Below are 24,278 nucleotides of genomic sequence, written 5' to 3'. Positions count from 1 at the left end.
ATGACAGGTTTGCTTTTTTAGGATCAGCTCGAGAAAAAGCGCAGACCCCAAAGGAAAATCTCATCTCAATGCTATGATTTGCCATTTTTGGTTCAACCCTTGTGAATGGAATCCTGCCATCTTTTATTTCCTGCTCCTGCTCTTTTCCATTTAACATTTGCGCCCTTTCACTCACCATGCCACTGTTGACGGTTAATTACGCAGCAGTCTCATCGGCTTTGTTATTCCAACCCAGACCGGACCAGGCGATGGCTAACTAAACCAATATGGCTTGAAGGAGCTTTTCAAATCTGCACACGACCGGAACCAAACCACTCTCAAAGTGGTTACTGGAAGGGTGCTTCTGGGTAAACAACATTGGTTCGCTGTGCTGCTGTCCTGTGAACTTTCAGCTTCCAGCAGCCGAGAAGCGCATGAATATCTCCATCAGACTGTTTTATAATTCTGGCGGGCGTCTCACGGAGTTGGAGGAGCCTCGAAGACTCGTAGGGGTCGAAACGAAAATTTGCCTACAGTAATCCTGCCGGAGTTGTTCTTCTCAGGAATTTGGTTCATTGGAAAACTTCCTTGGCAAAACACAATAAGGGGTTCAGTTTTCTTTTTTCGTTGCATTATCATTGTTGGGGGAAAATTCCGAAAATGTCGTATGAGTGTATCAGTTTGAGAACTGAAAAACCAATGCTTTTTTTACTACAGTTTATTAAAGAAACTTCTAAAAATATGGAGAACAAACCTGTTTTTTCAAATTTTTACAGCTTATAAATTTAGTGTTTTAAAAAAAATCTGGATTGTTTATTTAAATTTTTGATCAAAATTATAACTAACGATACTTACGTTTTTCAGAAATTTTAGCAAATTTATTGTAAAAGTTTATATAACGACTTCATTTTGAAAAGCTAAACAAGATTGCCTCCAGTTCACAAAAATTTGGTTATACTTCTCGAGAAAACAGATGAGAAAGGCAATTTTCTACGCCGTCATCACGATTCATTTGCTTACATTAAAATCGTATCCTAAGAAGGGTATCTGGAGGGTGGTAGAGTTTTCCATTTTTTCCTCCAGCCCATTTTTGCCATCAACAATAACTTGGGCCTTTGATGGAGCATTTTTCCTACTTTAAGATACTACGATGAGCTCAATCTTTCATAAGATTTTTTCCCTCCTATCATCATCCTCGAAGAAAAAGAATGGCTTAGAAATGACAGAATTGTTTTGTCGATGTTCTGCAAATGTCTGTCATGTCAAGTGAAGACCATATTGGCTGTGGCAACTCGTCAACTTTGGAATGCGAGTCACGATTTCACTGAGCTGATCATCTTTACATAAACTCAACAGAGAAGCACGAATAACTCACAAATAAAATCCGGTATCGAGTTTTGATCGACACATTCAATCACATGTTCAATCTTTATTTTTAGCTTATCTGATATAACATACAAGTTTTGTTATCATTTGTTATTTTAAATATGTACTCTCTGAAACCACTAAGCAAGTTTTCAAGGCCACAATGAGAATCAGTCAGGAAACCTCCCTGAAATGAATGTTGAAAAACAAACAGTACAGTATTTTTTCACAGTAGGGGAGATGAGAGCATAACGAGCACCCAGGGCATAATGAGCACTCCTTTTTTCTACATAAGTACGTATTTTTTTTAAACAAATTTTCATAAGGACTTATTTCGTACTACCCATAGTATTAATTTTTCACCAAATAAGAAATATCCTTTTCATCTTTACAGAAATATTAAATAATAACCAGCTAGGTTCTCAAGTGACGAAAATATTATAATTTTTGAGCACCACCAAATAAGCTTTTATGACCTTTAAATCATCTTGATCTGAAATGTACGCACTGCAACATGATCTACACATTGTTTCTCAATTTTCAACATCATATAATTTTTGATTTTTCACTTTAATCAATTTTAAAACGCTTTTTTACTTTAATTTGTTCACTAGAGGCGAACAGAGCACTATCAATGAAGGCATAATGAGCATTTTCTGCCGAGGAATCTAGCAGCGAATTAAACTCGATGAAGTCAACTGAATAATAGAGCTACAGCTTGGCTTGTTTCGTCTGTCGATTTGGCCTATTGGTAAGGTGTCGGAGAGGTAATCAGTAGACTCGAATACGATTCCTGTTCGAGGGGATTTTTTTTTTGCACATACCATTCATGATTGATTTTTTTTATTGTTACATTATACGGCTAATAGCATCAAAGCATCATCCGTCAAACAAAACACCAGAAACATAATGTATGAGCATGTGTTAATTCTTTGAATTCTTCAAACAGAACTAGATTATTTTGTTATTGCTTTGTTTGATGAATCTACGCCTCACCGTTTAGTGCAATCATGATCATGAATGATAAATGAAAAAAAAATCACCTCGACCAGGAATCGAACTCGAGCCTACTGATTACCTCTCCGACATCTTACCAATAGGCCAAATCGTCAGACGATACAGGTCAAGCTGTAGCTCTATTACTCAGTTGACTTCATCGAGTCGAATTTGCTGCTAGAATCCCCGGCAGAAAACGCTCATTATGCCTTCATTAATGGTGCTCATACTGCCTCGGGGGGTTTCTCATTATGCCTCTACTGTGACTGGTTTTCAGCTTTCGGCAAAAATTTTTAAAATGCATTTTCAAATGTTTTTATCTACTTTTTCAAGTTTCATCCAATTAGGCAATAGACTATTTGAGTGTCTGAACACGAAACAATGATGTAATTCAGATATTACAGCTGTTCTCTATGGTTAAATAAGCATTTTCCTTAAGGTGGCCATTATGCCCCCATCTCCCCTATTTCTGCTCCAATGGTTTTCACAGTTTTGGCATTGAAAATTGTGCCAGATATCAAATCAAACCTTGAATATCAGTTTGAAATTTGTTTCTATTAGAATTATGGGTTTAGTTTAGCTTATAATTTTTCAATTGGGTTCCATACTTCCAAAAAAATCTTTTTTTCTTTTTTCCTCTTCAGCAATTTTTTAAGCTTAATAAAGATATTTGTAAGTTTAAAAATCTTTATTCTGTGTTTTCAATCACATTACAATTGTTACTTATCTGAGAATATCCTATCTGTTAAAATATTTTTATTTGTTAAAAGACTTAACTTAGTAAAAAATTCAAAATTTGAATATCAAATTAAGAGGTGATGTTTCAGAAGGATAGATTAAATCATTTTTGTATAACAATTTGATACTTTGGCAGTAGTTTTCATTTCAAAGGAATTGGAACTGCATTATGTAAATATTCAATCAATGTAATGCGCACAAAAAAAATTAAATTCAAATACTTTTTTACAAATTAAATTTATTCTTGGAAGTGAAGCACACCGGGATATCTAGTACAAAAATAAAAGCCGACGGGCTTATGATCCATCTTTACAGTTAAGTATTCTAAACGGAAATGGAAAAATTGACAATATAGAGTCCTTCTATTCATCGACAATGAAAATCCTTAAATCGGTTTTTGAAAAAGTAAAATTCAAATTCGCAATCAACAACACGAGGTCGACCTCCACTTTTGATGTTCAACTTTAACCTTTCCTCAATTAACTGGTAGCTCGTTAGGTAAAATTTTAACCCTGTTCCAATTTATGGATCGCAAACTTTGTTTTGTCACTTCTGATTCTGGGCTCGTGGTCGAGATTTCACCTGAACTTTGACCCAGCAAATGCCAGTAAATATCCCCAAGCTAAGCCAATGTTGAAATTCAACCGCCAGACTGTAGTTAGTAGCTCTGCGAGAAGTTAACTTTTCCACTCGTTTGCAATAAATCACTGTGCCAGTTTCTTGCTACGGATGGCACCAAATTCCAGTAACTTATTCACTGACTGGAGACACTCGATGACTTGTTGGTTGACCACTGAGCTGATGGCCGTCGTCGTAGTTGTCGTCGTCATTCTGTTTTGTTGGCTCACAGACTCGGGAAATTGGCGAGCAAATGGGATGATGGCGGTATTTTGGAGCTTTCAACGCCCCAAAGTCAGCAAACTAACATCCAAAATGCATTCTTAGAAATCAGTACTGTTACTCCTCCCAGTCAGTTTCAAAGCATTCGGGCAGCCTTTATATAAGCTAGTATGAAGCATCGTTAAGCACCCGACAGAATGGCGTTACTGTGGCAAATATTTACTTTTAAAGAGTAATTTTTCACTCTCTTTTGAATGTTGGTAGGTAGGTACTTAGACAAAGTAGCAAACGCTCGAAGAGACACTAAAAGGTCGAGTAAGTAATCTAAGTAAGTAATCGAGTAAGATTAAACCTGGTTTAAGAACCGGCTTTATAATGAGGAATTGCAGGAAAAATTTCAATTCTTTCATTATTTGAAAATAAAAATGTTGAGGGGGTAGTAATTTAGCTACGACCGCTAAACGTAGAATTACAGTGAGGGGCAAAATAAAGTCTCCAAATTAATTTTTTTATCATTTATTTTATTTTTCTGGTTAAAATTCACCAAAAACACATCGTAATCATTTTTAAAATATTGTTAATTATGTTCTTTTCAATTTTTGTTAATGTTGCGCTGGTAAAAAAAAGAAAGTTTTTCTGATAGAAAAAAAAAAATTTATATTCCAAAAAAAATGGGCAAAATAAAGTGTCCAACTCAAAAATCAATGTAATTTCGATAGGTTTTCATCGCAAGGCCCCTCGAATTTGTTTGTTTTGTGTATTTTGACGTTTCATAAACAACTGCCTTGGCTCTGGAGTATTCAAACAGGTGTCTACATTCGAATAAGTTGTAAAATATGGAGAACGCATAAATTTCTGGTTCCATTCCGTTGTCCATCCGGAAACTGATTGTTCGTAATGTGAATAACGGTCAAACGCACCGGGAAGTGGCCAAGCACTACGAAATCAGCAAGACAGCGGTATCACAAATCATGAAGAAGATGAAAACGTTCGGATCGGAGATGGATCGCCCAGGAAGAGGACTGAAGCCCAAGACAGATGCCAGAACGGACAAGAAAATCATTCTTGAAGTGAAGAAAAACGCAATAATAACGATCCGGCAGATACAGGAAGAGCTCCAATTTTCGGTATTGCGTTGTACTGTCCGTCGCCGCATCCATGCAAAGGAGTACCATAGAAAGATCGCAGTGAGAAGGCCTTTCATCAGCCAGGTGAACAAGGCTAAGCGGCTCAAGTTCTTCAAGGAACACGTCGATATACGGCTCGAGTACTGGAAAACATTGTTGTGGGCTGACGATTCCAAATTCGAGCTATTCAACCGGAAGAAGCGGGATCATATGTGGCGCAAGTCGGGTGAGGAGCTCCAAGATCGCCATATCCAAGGAACAGTCAAGCACGAAGGAGGTAACGTGATGGTGTGGGGGTGCTTTTCTTGGGGTGGGGTGGGCAATTTTGTAAAAATTGACGTAATCATGACAGCTGAGTCATATTCCAATATCCTGCGGGAAAACCTCGAGGTATCCCTCATCAAGACGGGCCTCGAAGAGCGCTTCGTTTTACAGCAGAATAACGATCCGAAGCATACGGCCAATCTGATGAAGTCATTTTCCCGTTCCTGCCGCATTAAAGCCCTTGAATGGCCCCCAAAAAGTCCTAATCTGAACCCTATCAAAAACCTGTGGGCCATCCTCGATGCCCTGATTGATAAGACTGGTGTGACAAATTAAAAATACTTATTTTGATGCCATGGAGCATGCGTGGGAGGAACTCGACCCACAACACTTGCACAGCCTTGCTGAAAGTATACCGAAGTACTTGTAGGAGGTGTTGAAGGCCGAAGGAGGCCATACCCATTATTAAATCGTTCTTGTTTGCCTTCAGTTTGAATCAATTTGAAGCTGTACCGATCTAGACACTTTATTTTGCCCCTGTTTTTTTTTTTTTGGAATATTTACTGTTTTTTTTCTATCAAAAAACTTTTTTTTTAACAGCGCAACATTAACAAAAATTGAAAAGAACATAATAAACAATATTTAAAAAATGATTACGATGCGTTTTCGTTGAATTTTAACCAGAAAAATAAAAGAAATTTAAAAAAAATAATTTGGACACTTTATTTTGCCCCTCACTGTATACGCACCCCTTATTCGAAAGCGTCAATGGTGGTTAGGTAGGTGCGTTCAGGGAAACACTGTTCATCAACAGCTTTTTCCCATGGACTGGATTTCAACAGAGTTTATAAACTACCAGAGTTCGATGAGATCATGCGTTATCAAGGAGAGATCAAGCCCATTGTTATTATTACCGTTGACGGGGGCCCAGATGAGAACCCCCGTTACTTTTACTTTTAATTTCTAAATTGAGGGGGGGGAGGGGGGTATTTAGCGTTACGTAACTATAGAAGGGGGGTCCTATCAAACGTTACTTATTGTTTCTTAGGGGGGGGGGGGGGGAGGAGGTCTAAATTCTAGATTTTTTGCGTTACGTAATATGTGTACGACGCCTAATTGGACCATGCAACATAATCGATCATGTGACCAAATTTAACCATGCAACATAATCGACAATGTAACACAATCTGGCTATCTAAAATAATCGACCATGTGACATAATCCGACCATGCAACAAAATTGGACCATGTGACATACTCCGATCATGCAACATAACTGACCATGCAATATAATCGACCATGTGACTGAATCAGACCATTCAACATAATCGAAAAAAAAAAAAAAATATAATCGACCATGTGACATAATCATATCATTCAACATAATCGACCATGTGACATAATCTGACCATGCGACATAATCCGGCCATGCAACATAATCTGATCGTGCAACATAATCGACCATGTAACATAATCTGACCATGCAAAATAATCGACGATATAACAGAATCCGATCAAGCAACATAATCCGATCATGCAACATTATCGACAATGTGACATAATCCGACCATGTCAAGAGAAAGTAAATAACAGTACGACGATCGCTGTATGTAAGGAGCGAAACGTCCAAAGTAGCTTGAAAAGTTTAGACCAACTGGCAAGTAATTTCGTTTTAATTTTCGGTAAAAAAAAAAGTCGATGAAAACAACAAAGAATTCCTTGCAGCCAATAACCAGTTAATCAATCCGACAATGCAACATAATCAGACCATGTTACATAATCCGATCGTGCAACATAATCGACCATGTGATATAATCCGACCATGCAACATAATTTATTTATTTATTTATTATTATTATATTTATTTATTATTATAAATTCATCGAACAAATGTGTTTAAATGAATAAGTACACGATCACAAAGAATTAAACAATCTTGATTGGTGTAAACGACGAACAAAACGGCTTGATGGTTCTCCGAACTGATGTAAGTGCTCAGCATCCTGGAATATGCGCATCATTGCGCTGATTGGTTCATTGTAGCCGTAAGATGTCCTATGAGTTCGATTCGACAACAGCGAATGAGATCGTGACGTTCTCGACGGAGCTCTAAAGCTGATCATCCTTAGCAGGTTCGGCGATTGCACTTCTCCGTTCAACATTTTTGCGACGAACGTGGCCTGTTGAGTTTTTCGGCGACGTTCAAGAGTATCTAGGCCCAAGAGCTGGCATCGATGAGAATAAGGGGGCAGATCTTCGGGATGACTCCAAGGCAAATGGCGTAAAGCGAATCTAATAAACCGTTTTTGTACACGTTCGATTCGTAAAATCCAGCTGAGCTGATACGGAGCCCAAACGATTGCAGCGTGCTCAATAATTGATCGGATGAGTGCACAGTAAAGTGACTTCAAGCAATACGGGTCTTTAAATTCTCGCGATATTTTAGAGATGAAGCCGAGTTGTCGATTGGCCTTATTAATTACCGAAGAACGTTGATTGTTGAAGGTAAGCTGATCATCAAGGATAACACCAAGATCATTAACTTCGAAGACTCTTTTTATATGCTCATTGCCGATGTAGTAGTCAAATAGAATAGGCGATTTTTTCCGGTGAAAGGTTATCACAGAACACTTTGAGACACTAACAGATAATTTGTTACGTCTACACCATCCATCAAAGTGGTCTAACAACGATTGAAGGTATTCACAGTCCGCAGCGTATTCTATTGAAGCGAATATTTTCAGATCATCAGCATATCCAATTTTCGTTCCATCGTCTAAACTGGTTATCAAATCGTTGAAAAATAATGCAAATAATAAAGGCCCCAAGTTACTACCCTGAGGGACGCCAGATCGGTTTATAAAAGGCAAGGAGATGCTATCGTCAATTTTAATTCTTATGCACCTTTCAGTTAAAAATGACTTGAGCCAATCAATCATATTATTATGAATGCCAAGCTTAGCAAGCTTAGCAAGAAGAATTTGATGATCAATGGCATCGAATGCAGCCTTGATGTCGGTGTATATGGCATCAACTTGCTTCTTATTTTCAAGCTGATTCAAACATAACGAAGTGTATTCTACAAGATTCGTACATACCGATCTTCCAGGCATAAACCCATGTTGTTCCAAAGCAATATATGACAATGAAGCCTGTAGTAAGGCTTGACTAACTATTATCTCGAACAGCTTGGAACCTGCGGACAAGCTAGTGATTCCTCGGTATTGTTTAACGTTCCGACGTTCGCCAGTTTTGAAAATCGGGAACATAAACGAAGTTTTCCACATCTCTGGAAATTTCCGTTGCTGGAAAGACCGGTTAAAAATTCGAGCCAGAGGTGATGATACTGCTTCGATGCATCGACAATAAATAGCTGATGGAATTCCGTCAGGTCCTGGCGCAAACGAGCTTTTCAGTTTTTTTGCAGCAGCTTCGACAATTTCTTGATTGACTTCAAAGGTGTTAAAGTCTATTGCATCGATAGGAACACTGCTAATGGCTTCGATACACTCACGTGCAGTAGAAGCATTGTCCGAAAAAACTGACCGGAAATGCTCAGCAAAAAGATCGCAACACGTTTGTGGAGAGTTAGCTACAGTCTCATGGAAGAACACTGACGAAGGGATTGCGTTTGATTACCGTTTTGAGTTTACAAACTTCCAGAAACTTCGAGGGTTACTGCGCAGACCGGATTGTAAACGCATCACATGAAGCTTGTAGAGTGAGGCATTGAGTCGACGGTATGCTGTGCTAGCTATCCCAAATTTTGCTTGACAGTCTTCTGTCCGATTCTTACGAAGTCTACGCAAACAAACATTTTTTTCACGTCGTAGTTGTCGAAGTGTAGGTGTGCTCCAAGCAGGTGATACAGGTGGCTTGAATCTAGGAACATGCTCATTCAACCAGTTGCTGATTAAAATGCAAAACGTTTCAGTCATGCTGTCAACCGATGAGTTACTTAAAACTGCATCCCAATCAATGCTAATTAGATACTGCGAAAGAAGCGCAAAATTTGTCTTCCGGAAATTTAGAGGTCTTATGCTACCGATCGAATAATTTGATGGAGCCTCTTTGGCGGTTGAAGCAACTGGTAAGTCAAAGACAATCGGATGATGATACAAGTCAACCGGTACTAATACTTCAGGAGCTGTACTGACATCAATCTTTTCCTCACTCGGACCAAAAACTCGGCAATCGGACATGTGCCATAATCCAATTATGCTAGATAATCGACCATGTGACATAATCTGACTATACAACATAATAAACAAGGTTTTAACCGTTTGTAGGAAAACAAATCTAGGCTTTGAGGACAGTCTATTAGCGATTCACCGTCCAATGTTAAGAAGATGGTGATTTAGCTCCAGAAGATTTTTAAATGGAAGTGATTACAAAAATTATCATCGGTTTTAACAAGAATGTTGTAAGAACGAATGTTCGCCAAGAAGTACTATCAAAATATTGAATTTAAAAATGACAAAGATTTAGTTATGTACCTATTAAACATCGGGTAATTAAAAAATGGTGTTGAATTTCTGTTTTTAAACACTTCAATTCATTTTATTATCCCTTTTTCAGATTGGTTTTTGTAGATTTGTAGTTATAAAAAATGACGTGAAGCTCTGCTAATTATTAAAAAAAATTATTTTAAGTGCGGCCCGCCGACAAGATTCCAAATTAAAATTGGTCCGTCGTTTCACAAGATTGCTCATTCCTTTTGTAGAACGTTAGTTAGATAGTTGAACCGAATTGTGTGAAAATTTCATGAAAAATATCAACCGAGCGAGAAAGCTTCACGCAATTTCATTCTTTTCTCAACGCAATTGTATATACAACCTGAAAAACCTGGGGAGGAAGACTGAAATTCGCTGTATCGTTTTTTTTTTTACTGTTTGGAAAAAAGCCAGCAATTGTTGAAAAGATTTGTAATCGTTCAAATTTAAACTTTAGATGATCAGATTCGTGTAGCGTGTCATGTAACTCAGTTGTTTAGATGCTAAATTTAAGTTTTCTGAGTTAGGGGAAAGGCGGGCTATATGCGCATATTAAGGAAAGCACTCATTTTCTCTCATATTTCAATAGATAGGAGTCTGAAAACTATATACACATGGGCGGACATCTGTTTTATACACGTTGGAGCAATTTTTCTGTTAAAAGATCTTACTGTTTTTGTGAAAATAATTTTATAATTAAAGAAGTCAAAATAGCCGATTTCCGAAACTGGCGGGCTAAATGCGCATATTTATGTTTTAAGCTATATTTCATTAACACTTGCAATATTTTGATATTATTTAATTGAAAATGGTAGAAATGGATGTTAAGCATACGTCAAGGCTGAAATTTTGGTGAAAATTTTTACATCACTAGTTCTTTTGCATGAAACATAGTTAGGTATGCCATATGACCATATTTTATGGTAATATTTTGTTCATATCGTATTTTTATCGGATAAGTATGAAATTCTTCTTTTTTCGCTGTAAGATGGTGATTTTAGCGTAGATTTGATGTTTCAATGATAAAAAGTAAAAAATTTATAAGACTAATCTATTTTTCTTGATATAGGCATTTAACCTGCCTCGATATGGGCATTCAGAACCTGTCTCTAATTCCAATATCTTATCATTTACAACTTTGCCAAAAGCTTCAATTTGTTGAATTTCCGATTTCCAGATGAATAAGAAAGAAAAACCGTTAAAATTTTTGTTCACAGAATCTGTACGTACGATAATTAAAGTTCAATATATTATAACAAAACTGACAAAAATCTTGTTTGAATTTTTAAATTTTTTTGACTTAATACAACAATTAATTTTTTTCATGCCACGTGTTAAAAGCGTATTATCCTCAAACTGCACTGATTAGATATGACGAATCTCCAGTCATATCGTCAATCGACTGTATGCGCATATTACCCAATATGCGCATTTAGGAACACTTCCCACTAACTGCTGCAGATTCAAAAGTAAACATCGAAATCGATTTCAACAGCTAGATTATTCAATACCACTCTGTCAACTATGTCGTATATATAAACTTTGAACTATATAAAAATGTTGTTCGGTCCATGGGGACTACCCAAAAGCTAAATCTGTTATTTAAGTTGTTTTTAGAACAACCATTAATCAAACCATTTTTGTTTATCAGCTTCAAAAACTTAACGAAATTTGAGCGACTCAATACGTCTGTTCATGCAAGAATTTGTCAGAGCTAAACAAAACTGTAGAGAATATTGTGGGTTTATGAATTTATGGAATTGATTTGGATTTAACATGGAAAATATAAGTGCTATACTATTCAGAAATCTGCTACTTCAAACATTATGACACACCCTGTAATCTGCCGAGAGCATTTACACGATAAATAAAATATTGAGCGTGTCTGTAAGCACTGTCTGTAAGTGAGAGAGCTTCGGTAGATTATAAGAGAGTGGTACAGCTTCGGCAAGAAAGAGCGAGTTTAAGAAATTCAGTCGACAAAGAGAGCTAAAGAAAGACGTACGAGGAAACTTAAAAGTTACTTGATAGTTTAAAAAAAAATATAGTTAAAAAATGAATAGGAAGAAATAAAAAGTTAAAAGAAATTGTTAGTGAATTATCCGGCTAAAATGTACACGGTCAGACGGACCAGTCACGACAAAAACCTAATAAAATCATTGTATTATGCAAAATAAGTGCTTTTCAGCATCATAATTTTTTTTATTGAAATTCACTTAATGAGAAAGTAAAATTTTGAACCTTCGCACTGGTCGGTAGATTGATGAGAGAAATTTGACGTTTAAAAGATTTTTTCTTTTTTTATTCAGTCTTCCTCCCCCAGCTGAAAACCATGCTTTCGCCTTGCTACTGTTTAAATTTAAATTTTTGCTCTGCTTTGCGGAGAAAAATAGAACTAGTCCAACTTAATCAACAGAAAGCGCCAATTTATTCGAATAACTTTGTCCAAGACACCGATGAGCTTTAATCAACCTTCTGGCCTGTAGACAATTTGACCACAAATGTGTGAGTCCTAGCCTACTGTGCGTCGGACAGCCAAATTCGACTTCTACTCGTTGAGCCCGTTCACCCAATAAAGCATGGATCATCTTAAATCAGGACGTACTGTTTATTATACCATAGCGCTCCTAGTTGTCGAATCTGGAATGTTTTTACAGTACTTTGTTTTGGAATGTTTCCTCTATCGGTGCTAAAAATTTCATTACGATTTGTTTTGTTTCAAAAAAAGTACACGTCATGGAAGCCGCTAGACGAAAATTAATGTTGGACACCCACGTCAAAAATGCCGACCGATGCACCGTCAGAAGGAATCGTCTGCGTGAAGGAATACGATCTTATCGGGCCAATAAATAAGCAACCAAACAAGACATTGAAGCAGAATTTAGTAGCCAAAGGACGTGCCCGGAAGTTATACAACAAGGTTCTAATGAAGAACAATGAATCGTCATGTGTGACGAAACGTACGTGAAGATGGATTTTGGGCAGCTTCCAGGCCAAAAATTTTAAATAGCCACTGGTCGGGGTGATGTCCCCGGCAAGTTCAAATTCGTTTTTGCCGATTAATTTGCAAGAATGTGTTTGATCTGGAAAGGTTTTTGTAGTTGCGGACGAAAAACCCGGGTTTTTGTGACAAACAAGACCATAGACTCCAAGATGTACAGGGAGGAGTGCCTGAGAAAACGTTTTTTTTTTTTCCATGCATTAGATCTCACAAAGAACCAGCAAAGTTTTGGCCAGATTTGACAAGCTGCAACTATAGCAAAGAGGTACTACAGTGGTATTGGGACAACGAGTGGATTTTGTCGAAAAGGACATCAACTCACCCAACTGCCCTCAATTCCGCCCTATCGAAAAATATTAAGTAACTGTCAAGCAGATGATGAAGAAGAATGGTAGGATGACTTGGGATGCAACAGAGATGAAGAGATGTTGTAACAAAATGGCCGCTGAGGTCAGCGAACAGGGTGTCCAAACTATGATGAGTGGTATTCACAGAGAAGTTCAAGATTTCCTCAAAACCATATCGGAATATTTTTTTTTCGTTTGAAGTGCAATAAAAGACCAACATTTTGAGTACATAAGATTTATATTTCGTTTGCAAAACTCCGAGATGGACCCGTTTTTACGCGTCCAAATTTAAGATGAACTATGCTTTAAATAGTCAACAATTGATGTTATATTGTAGATGATGTCACCTACAGTTTTCCAATGTGCAAGTACGAGATGAAGGTTATCATTGAATTGTCAACAATATACAGATCATTCATATAACAATACCATACATCACTGGTAGCTCTATGCGTGTTTCATCTCAACGATAGTAACAAGAGTGACCTAGTCAGCAGCATGTCTTCTGCTGAATCATTGGTTCTAATCTTTTGTACTTTAAGTCAGATAGTGCATCCGCTAGTAGTGAAGCAAAATGATCCTGGCTATCGATGTGGTCAAAGGCCTATCAACCATCTGAATACCATCATTTCCGGTCAGAACAGTTGGCCCGGACAGTTTCCTTGGCACCTGGGGCTTTTCGAACTACAACAACTTGGCAGCAGCTATCTTTGTGGGGGATTTTTGGTAAGTGATAGATTGGCACTTACAGCAGCCCATTGCGTTACTGCCCCGAACGGATTCCAAATTGCTCCCGAAGTGCTGTTTATAAGATTGGGTCTCGTTGAGTTGATGACCGTTAATCGGAACACCCAGGAGCATCGAGTGCAGGCAGTTCATCGACATGAGTCTTTTAGCGCCACATCCTACAAACATGATGTTGCGATTCTAATGCTGCAGACGATAGTCGAGTTTGATGATTTCGTTCAGCCGGTTTGTTTATGGAGCAATTTTGAACATGGAAAAGCGACGGAAATGTCCGGATACGTTTCTGGATGGGGGTTAACTGAATATCGTCGGCTGGCTAATAAACTTAAAACGGCAAGCTTTCCAATGGTCAGCACTCTGGAATGTCTTGAAAGTGACCGACCATTATTTGGTCAACTACTTTACCCGGGAATGTTTTGTGCCGGATCGAGAAACGGTAATGCACTATGGCTTATTTATGGTGTAGCAATAGCAATTTCACTCCCCATTTTCATTCGAAGGAACAACGGTTTGCAACGGAGATAGTGGAGGAGCTTTCGTTGTTAATTTGAATGGAACATGGATTGCTCGTGGAATAATCTCGTTCACTGGTTTGCAAGATAATGATGTGACGCTTTGCAATCCGAAAGGTTTGGTGGGATTCGTCAAAATACATCACTATCTTAGCTGGATTGAAGCCACTGCTCGATTGAAAGATGTAGAAAAAGATTCAGATGATATATTTGACAGCAGTGAAACCAACTACCACACAACCTTTCAATCATCCAATCCAATAAGCAATCCAAGTATAAGTGAAAAAAGTAAGTAAAATATAGATAAGAGTACCCAAAATGACCTGGTTTTTGAAAATGTTATGCGCTGCAGGCTGAAATTGATCCTAGACCTACACACTACCAAAAAAATCTGTAAAATTACATCATATATGATGTAAATAAAAAGAAGCATCATATATGACGGAATATTCAGTGCTAGTTGGAAATTACACGCCAGTATATTTGGAACGTGTAAAATAAAAAATGATGTAAAATTTAGCAACGTGTAAAATAAAAATGATGTAAATTATAAAATCCCTGAATGTTGGAAGAAAAACTTTCCAATTGGAATTTGTTTTGTTTTATTTATTGTTAATATGATTCAATACTGGAATTTTTACGTCTCTTAATGAAAATAAAACTCATCTATAATTAATATGATTCATTTTATTAAGCGGCAAAATTTTTTTTAACACACATGCATTATATTTTATTTCTTTTATTTTTTTCCGCGAAGTACCGGAGCCAATGTTGAACACCGTGGATCCGCTTCCAGAACCGCATCCCTGCTTTTCGGATATCTCCGGGAACCATCAACACCGATTAACTTACTCGCGCGCGGGGAAAATACTTTGGCGCACGACTTAACAGTTTTTGTCACATTTGTCTGGTCTTGTTCTTCACAGTTTATAATTTTACATGACATTATCACGTTCAGTGTATTGTAATATTTCATGTCGTGTAATTTTGAGAAAGTTCCAATTCAGTGTTGTTGAGAATTTCGTGTAACCAAAAAAAAATTGTAGAATTACATCACATATGATGTAACGAAAAAGAAGCATCACATATGATGGAATTTTCAGTGCGATTTGAATATTACACGTCTGCAATCTCAACAGACGTGTAAAATTTGAAAGACATGTAAAATATTAAGACGTGTAATATTTAATTCGCTCTGAAAATTCCGTCGTATGTGATGCTTCTTTTTATTTACATCATATGTGATGTAAATTTGCATCAAATAATCGCGTTCCGTGTCAAGTAATATTTGTGTCATTAGAATTCAGTGCTGTCAAGGATTCAACAGTTTTTATTTTGTAAATTTACATCAATAAATCGCGTTCCATGTCATGTAATAATAAAGGTTTTCAATTTCAGTGTCGTTAAGGATTCAGATTTTTTTCTGTGTATTATAAGTTTCCATGCCACATTTGGGCTTGATTGGACCACGGGAAGGGGTCGCTCAACAAGCCTGAAAAGACATTCTGTTCGGAAGGAACATGAAAAACCAGTTTTTTATCAATAACTTTGCTCTTCTTCGACCGATTACTTTTGAATATGGTTTTCCATTCACCTTAAGTTATGACGAATATTTTATCCCAAGACCACATTTCGATGAGGGGAAATAAGAGCAGAAGGACGCTTATTTAACCATAGAAAACAGCTAAAATATGTAAGTTACTTCATTGGATCGTGTTAAGGTTAAGACACTAAAAAGCCTATTTCCTTACTGGCTAAAACTTGAAAAAGTAGATTGAAACATTGAAAAATGCGTTTAAATGTTTTTGCCAAATGCTGAAAATCACTCACCGCAGGGGCGTAATGAGACTGGGGCAGTATAAGCAACATTAATCGGGGCAATATGAGCATTTTCTGCCGTAGAATCTAGCAGCGAGCTCAACTCAATGATGTCAACTGAATTATAGAGCTACAGCTTGACTTCTATCATCTGTCGATTTGGCCTATTGGTTAGGTGTCGGAGAGGTAATCGGAAGACTTGAGTTCGATCCTGGATGAGGTGATTTTTTTTCATTTACCATTTATGATCGATGCATTTGGTACTAAACGGTGAGTCGTAGATCCATCAAACAAAACTTCAGACTCATTCGTTTTTGGCAACATGCTCAAACATTTTGTGTTGCCAAAATCGAATGTTGCCAAAATGTTGCCTATAGACTCGGAAACTACTGAACCGATTTACGTAAAACTTGGCAGGTGGGGATATTGAAGGTCGGGGAAGGTTCCTATTGTGATTGGTGACCCCTAACAGGAAGAAGGGAGGGGTTTCTTCAAATCAAAAGACTAAAGTTTGTATAACTGGAGAACCGATAAAGCAAATGGTATCAAACTTGACATGGGAGAGTGTTTGGATGCAAAAAATATTTCTATGATTATTTGATACCAATTTTTCCTTTTCAGTAGGGAGATATTAAGGGGAAGGGGGACTCTTTAATTATTTTTACATAACAAAAACAAACAAATAACTCAAAAGCTTATCAAGCAAATGTAACCAAATTTGGCATGGGAGGGTATTTGGATATGAAAAATATTTCTATGATTATTTGAGATTCTTCCCTCTTTTCAGTAGGGAAATAAAAATGGGGGGAGATGGCCTCTTTCATAAGTTTTTACATAACTCAAAAACTAATAAAGCCACCAAACTTGGCATGGAAGGGTATTTGGGAACGAGACATGTTCTAATGATTGTTTGAGACCCCTTCCATCTTCCAGCGGGGAAAAGGAAAGAGAGAGGAGAGTTTCATATAATTTTTACTGCATAACTCGAGAACTAAAACAGCAAATGGAAACAAATTTGGCATTGAACGATATTTGGGTACGAGAAATGCTTCTATGAATATCTGTTATCCCTCACTCCTTCAAAGAGATAGATGAAAAGAAAAAGAAAGAGTCTCCCTTACAATTTTCAGTATAACTGGAGAGCTGATCGAGCATATGGAACCATATTTGGAATTTGAAGATATTCGGACACGAGAATTTTTTTATGATAAATTGAATCCCCACCTTTTTCAGCGGAAAGATATGAAGGGAGAAAGGGGGGCTTCCATACAAATTGTTTGCATAACTCGAGAATTAATCTAGCAAATGAAATCAAATTTGGTATCAAAAAGTATATGAGTATGGTTTAAATCTAAAATTTTGCTCAAGAATCGGGTAGGTTTAGCTCATTTCACTCAAGCATTGAATACGGATTCTTTTTTTTTTAAAAAGCCTCCAATTCAAATACGCTTCATTTGGTAAACTCTTTAGTAGATTCAAAAATTTTAACCATCGATTGAAATAAGTGAAATTTGTAAAAGTAAAAGTAATGTAAGCAAGAGATCAACATTTTGCTGTTCAAATTTGATTCATGCAAACTCGATGTTAATCTAAGATTTAAGTTTCAAATTTGAATTTTACCAAACTAATGTTAAAAACACCGAGAAAAATTTAATTTCCTGAAAATTTTTAGGTATAAATTCTTTATCAGAAAATATTTTTCAAAATCGATTCAATGATCAAAATCCTAAAAATCTATAAAATTCAGTTTAATCATAAAAAAAAACTTTCAAAATTAACTCAGTTTCATATATGTGATTTCCAGCTGAATTTGTAACTAATCTGACTTTGATTTAAAAAAAAAAAATAATTTTGAAACTGAATTTAAAATCAAAATTCTAAATCGCGATTTCTTGTCAACTTGATAATATTTTCCTAAATATAAAGCTTCATTGGTTTTTTATATCAGAGAATTTCATAGATAATAATTCTGGTTTTGAATTCTGAAACTGAATTATAAGAATAGATAAAGTTCCGTACGTATTTTATGTTTGTTACTTAATTTATCAGCCTTATCGTTGAAAGTTCTATAAAATTTCATATTCTTAAGATGTTCCTACTAAAAAGGACATAAGTTTTACCCGAAGGCCGAAAAATCAATTAACGAACGTGAATTTAAAATTTAATTTTGAATCTGTATCTACATTCCATATGAGAATATTGAATTTGATACAAAAAAGTGAAATTAGTTTCAAACCCTTCATTCATGAATCTGTTGTTTGAATTTAGAAATAATGGGTTTCAGTCTTATTTGAATTATCAGACTTGTGAATCTGAATTTAAATATAATTAATTTCGAATGATGATTATGAGTTTTAAATTCTGATTAGCCATTTGGAAGCTTTGTAACGTTTGAATTCAGCATAAGAATTATGTTTAAAAACTTCGATACTGAATATGGATCAAAATCTTAGAATGGTCTCTGGTTTATTTGATACTAGCTGATCCCGTACGAACTTCGTTTCGCTTTAAGTCATTGGTACGTAGAAATGAGTTTAGAAAATGAATTCGAAACATTCTTTCGACAATTTTGGGGAAAAAATTCAACAGTGTTTAAATTTGCTACTTTTACTATAACTTGAAATTAGAATTAAAAGATTGATTGGCTATTCTTTAAAATTTATGTGAGAGTGTTTTCTTCTCGATCGGTTGCAAAATCTAGACATTATGGCAGAAACATGTACTATTTCTTTATGTGCACGACTCTTTTGCTTGACCTTCACACTTAAATTGGTATCAATTAACTGCCTCCAACAAAATTATTGCACAAAACACTGAACTTTCAATGAAACCCTCTTTTTCTGTCCCATGGCCCGAAATTCGATAATTGAAACCAATTTTACGTTCCTCAAAACTCCCTTGTGCCATTTTTTCTTTTCAAATTATATGTAAAATAACGTCAGGAACTTGAAAACAGTGAACAGTGAATATAGACGCCCCTTTCGTCGACCCTTGACACGGAACATGCTACCTGGAGTCAATTGCTCATAGTTTATATCCCTCATCTGAACATTTTCATCTCAATCCGATGCATGATCACGACAATATCGCGAAAACAGTGAGCAACTGACATGGACGACCTTTTTTTTGACCACGATTCAAAACTTGACACCTGAAATCAATTATCTTTTCTGTTAAACTCCCATGTGTCAACTTTCATTACAATTCTATGCTCAATCAAGAGAATATCGTAAAAACAGTGAACAGATTGCCTTTTGCCGACCCCTGAGTCAAGATTTGAAACCTGAAAGCAAAAGACAGTCCCTCAAAACTCCTATGCGGAAATTTTCATCTCAATCCAATGTAGAATAACGTCAAAATCGTAAAAACATTAATCAGTGAATATGGACGACCCCTTTGGCCGACCCCTGACCCTAAATTTGATAACTGTAATCGATCGTTCGTCCCTCAAAACACTCATGTGCTAATTTTCATCACAATACGAACTATAATAACGCCAATATCGCAAAAACATTAATCAGTGGATATGGACGACCCCTTTGGCCGACCCCTGACCCTAAATTTGATAACTGTAATCGATTGTTCGTCTCTCAAAACACTCATGTGCAAATTTTCATCACAATCCAATGTAAAATAAAGCCAATATCGCAAAAACATTAATCAGTGAATATGGACGACCCCTTTTGCCGACCCTTGACTCTAAATTTGATAACTGTAATCGATTGTTCGTCTCTCAAAACACTCATGTGCAAATTTTCATCACAATCCGACGGAAAATAACGTCAATAAAGCGAAAACAATATTTGTCTTGTATGGACGACCCCCTTCGGAAGGGGTCATCCAAAAATCTATAACATTTTTCATCATTCCTGGTCCTAATGAGCATCCATGCCAAATTTCAGATCTCTCGCTCTTAAGACGGCTGAGTCTATAGAGGACAAACAAACAAACAAACAAACAAACAAACATACAGATAATTGCTTTTTATATATATAGACTAGCTGATCCCATACGAACTCCGTTTCGCTTTCAACTTGGAATATGTCATGAACAGTTTGCATGAAAGTCAATTGCCAAGCATTTTCCAGATGCACTTTTGAATTAATTGTTAAGTAATAATTGCAAAAATATTGGACGATCATTTTGTCTGTCGTCTGCTACTAAATTTGAAATCAGGAATCAATTGATCTTTCAGAAAAAACCCGTGTATAAATTTCGACTCAATCGTTGCATAACAACGCAATTATTGTCCTTCCCTCAAAACTCCCGTGTGGCAATTTTCAAAGCAATCCATTGCATAATAACGTCAATATTGCTTAAAACAGTGAACAATTAATCTATATGGACGACCCCTTTCGTCGACCCCTGGCAAAATATTTGACATCTGAAATCGATTGCCTGTCCCTGAAAACTATCGTGTGCAAATTTTCATCCCAATCCGATGTATAATAACGACGATATAGCAAAAATATTGAAATGTCAATATGGACGACCCCCTTTGCCGGCCCTGTACCTGTACTACAAATCTAAAAACAATTTTCATCTTTCCTGGTCCTAATGAGCATCCATGCCAAATTTCAGACCTCTAGCGCTTAAGACGGCTGAGTCTATAGAGGACAAACAAACAAACAAACAAACAAACAAACAAACAAACAAACAAACAAACAAACAAACAAACAAACAAACAAACAAACAAACAAACAAACAAACAAACATACAGAAATTGCTTTTTATATATATAGATTTGGAAAATTAAAATCGAAATATTTAAAATGCCAATGAGTTTCGTAAATAATGAACGAAAGTTTGTATGAAATGCAAAACCAAATTTAATTTTTTTTTTTAACCAGAAATTTAAAACGGCATTTCATTTCTACAAAGTTTGACTTGAAAAATAAATAACTAAATAAGTAAATTTCCAATTTTTAATGATGATTCTAATTCTCAATTAAGAATCCAAAATTTGATGCAGAATTCTAGAACAGAAATACAATTTTAATCCTATTAATATTGAACAAGAACCTGAGTAATATCTTTTTTTTTTAATTTTATTTCCAGATCTGAATTTCTATCATCAAGTGAGCAAATTTTGAAAAAATTAAGCAAAATTCTGGACCTGCGATTAGTTTTCGAGGTTTTATAAAAAGTTTTTAGTAAAGATTGTTACTCTTAAATAACCTTATTGATGAAAATGTGCTTTTAATTGAACATTTTGAGTTTAGAGTAAAAAACCTCGTTGCTTTTTCTGAATCTTCATGGGGGGGGGGGGGGGGGGGTTGGTTTTAATCCCCAAAACCCCCCGTTTCTACGGCCATGGTTGTGGATAAAATTCACAAGATAGTTTGGAGTGTAGTTCAGGTAAAACTGTAGAGGAGATTTGAATAACTTAATCACCGTTCCCTGCTTTCATCATATCTTGAAGGAAAATTAACCATCTTAAACCCCATTTTTTTCACTAAAAAACTTACAGGAGGTTAGTTTGAATATTTTAAATAACTTTTGTCCAACGAAAACTTTACTGGTTGGGAAAAATTTGTTGTCATTTCTTTTTAAATTGCATAACCACGGGGGCTATGGAATATTACTTTCAGTACTTTTGTGGTTGTAATTTTTACACACATCAACTATTTTTTCATAAATTCGGCAATATTTAAGGACACAACCATATATTTGAAAATTCTGAATGTTTTGAAATCTAACGAATCAAAAATGGTTAAAACGGTCAATATTTGACAAAATGGCATGCAAACATACAAACTTTAGGCTCGTTGAGCGACCCCTTCCCTTGTGGTCCGATGAGGCCCGAATTTAACATGGGACCTTGTATTAGGCCTAGAAACGATTTCAACCTGCAGCGCATAACATTCCACAGGTTTTTAATTTCCCATACAAATTTGAGGCACTCTAATATATATAAATGGTTTTTCTAAGGGTCAGTCAATAGATCGTATAAATTGGTCGCCGTTTATTTTTGCTTATAGAAAAAAAACACATACGCAATTCTCTCCAACTTTGATATATAATTGTGAGCTTTTAAGCTTTTAACCGAACCTTTCTTTCTTTTTTTTGAAGAATGTAACGAGTATCAGAATGGTTCAAAAAACCAGCAGCGGGATTTGACCCATTTGGCGTACCTTTCCAGGATGCTTCCATCTTCCCCGATGCGAGTGATTGATTGTTTCGTCGTATTGATAAGTGAACGATTCTTTATATCCCGAGCAGACTGTCTCCGTCCAGGTAAGTTTTGTCAATGTGATTTATAGTTCTATGATTTGAATAAACATTCGTCCTGTCACCGGAATGATTTACGTGGACAGAGAACAATAAATCAACTTCCCAGGACCATTAGTTGGAACCCGAGAATAACAAATTTATCTCGTTTTAAATGTGCTCCTTGCAGGGGACAATCAATTCATTACCGTCGAGATGGAGGGTCAGGAAATGCAGTTCCAGATAGAAAACTTTCACCGACATCCACTGTATCTGAAAAATCCTGTTGAAAACAACTTCGGCTTAATTGAGCTCAAATGGAACATATCGTATGGCATCATTACGTTCTATGAACTAACCTAATTCTTGGGGCAATTTATCGGCATTTCGAATTCCAACCACCCAAACCAACAATACAATACAATACAAGCAATACGTATATTGATTTATATACATTTTACTAAGAGATATTTTATTTGTAGGCTTCAGACCAGCCAGTTTATGTGTCTGTGGACCAGGAAGGAGCTGGATTTGGGGAACCTGTTTCTCTACTCGGCCATGAATGAATCGAAACAGCCCCCAATCGGACACCATCATGGGAGAAAATGTTTCAATCAACTGCTTGCACCATCAATAATGATCGAACGGCCGGAAGACGGAGTGTACCATTTGGTAGGACTGGTGGCGAACAGTACATGTGGCAAGATTCGCTTTGTAAGAGTACAGAATGTGATCCCTTGGATAGAAGCCATTGTTTGGGGGAAATAAATGTAGTAAATGGTGTTTGATGGCCCGAGAATGAATGGAGAGAATGTTTGGGGAAATAAAATCTATAATTTATCAGCCGGCGTGCAAATTGTTCGCCAAACAGAATGTTTGAGGAAACTTTTGGAATCTTCACTTCATACTTTATCGATATGTTTACCACATAACTGTGACCTTACTTCGCGCATCCCAAGAAAAAAACTAATAATTTGAATAAATTTAAAAAAAATGTTGTTTTTGAATAAAGTTTAAACGGGTAGTATCACTGTCCGACAGCTTTGCAGGATTACGGAGGTATGGGTGGTACCAAGAAAGACATCGAAACCCGGATCAGAAAAGCCCGATTCATGTTTGCAAGTCTCCGAAACATCTAGCGCTCACGTCAGTTCTCTCTACGAACGAAAATCCGAATCTTCAACTCAAACGACAAATCCGTATTGTTTTACGGGTGCAAAACTTGGTGCACATATGCGGTGACGACACGAAAACTGCAAGTATTTGTGAATCGCTGCCTGTGAAACATCATCCGCGCTTGATGGCCTGGCAACTTGATCTCAAACGCGGAACTACATCGCCGGTGTCAACAAAAGGCGCTAGAAATCGAGATTAGGGAACGTTAACAATATCGTCTGCCAGGTCAAGATCGTTCAGTTGCTCCATTGTCGAAGAATTCCACGGTTCGGTGCACAGTCGATCGATCCAGTCAAAATCTCATCCATTACGATAAGAAAAAGCAGCACACGACATCTTCGAAACAGCAGCTGGAATACCTTGGAGTAATGGTCGACAATCGCTAAAGTTTTGGTGCACATGTCAAATACTGTTGTGAAAGTGCATCGAAAATCATAGATTCATTGGCCTGGAGCGGCCTGGAGCGGCCTGGAGCTCCGCGATAGAGGTAGAGCGCTATAGACCCCAAAAAACGGAGCATCGGCTGATAGCCATGCGAGTTTCCTGTGCATACAGGACCATATCAGCAGATGCAGCTTTTGTCATCGCGGGCATTGACATAACTCTGGCGGAGGATATGGAGTGTTACAAAGCAAGAGCTGTTAGAGGAGTGCGTAAAATTCAACG

General features: G+C 36.7%; 1 protein-coding gene across 1 annotated transcript; it reads left to right on the top strand.

Moving 5' to 3' along the window:
• The first annotated feature begins 13,489 nt into the window (after positions 1-13,489).
• Positions 13,490-23,387, top strand: LOC129742361 (serine protease 55-like). The gene is made up of 6 exons (XM_055734253.1): positions 13,490-13,517; positions 13,595-14,332; positions 14,397-14,696; positions 22,299-22,463; positions 22,627-22,765; positions 22,919-23,387. The coding sequence occupies exons 1-6, from the start codon at positions 13,490-13,492 to the stop codon at positions 23,202-23,204; spliced, it is 1,656 nt and encodes a 551-aa protein (XP_055590228.1). The 3' UTR covers positions 23,205-23,387.
• Positions 23,388-24,278: the final 891 nt, after the last annotated feature.

The sequence above is a fragment of the Uranotaenia lowii genome, chromosome 2 (assembly GCF_029784155.1).
Source record: "Uranotaenia lowii strain MFRU-FL chromosome 2, ASM2978415v1, whole genome shotgun sequence".
Lineage (NCBI taxonomy): Eukaryota > Metazoa > Arthropoda > Insecta > Diptera > Culicidae > Uranotaenia > Uranotaenia lowii.
The sequence above is the reverse complement of the archived record's forward strand: the minus strand, read 5'-3'. Positions and strand labels throughout refer to the sequence as shown.

What these genes read in the sequence shown, in the direction of transcription:
- LOC129742361 (XM_055734253.1), top strand. Translation starts at nt 13,490, where the DNA reads ATGTCACCTACAGTTTTCCAATGTGCAA. An exon ending in TCCAAGTATAAGTGAAAAAA is followed by an intron (nt 14,697 to 22,298) that starts GTAAGTAAAATA and finishes TTTTTTTTGAAG; the next exon opens with AATGTAACGAGTATCAGAAT. An exon ending in GAGCTCAAATGGAACATATC is followed by an intron (nt 22,766 to 22,918) that starts GTATGGCATCAT and finishes TTTTATTTGTAG; the next exon opens with GCTTCAGACCAGCCAGTTTA.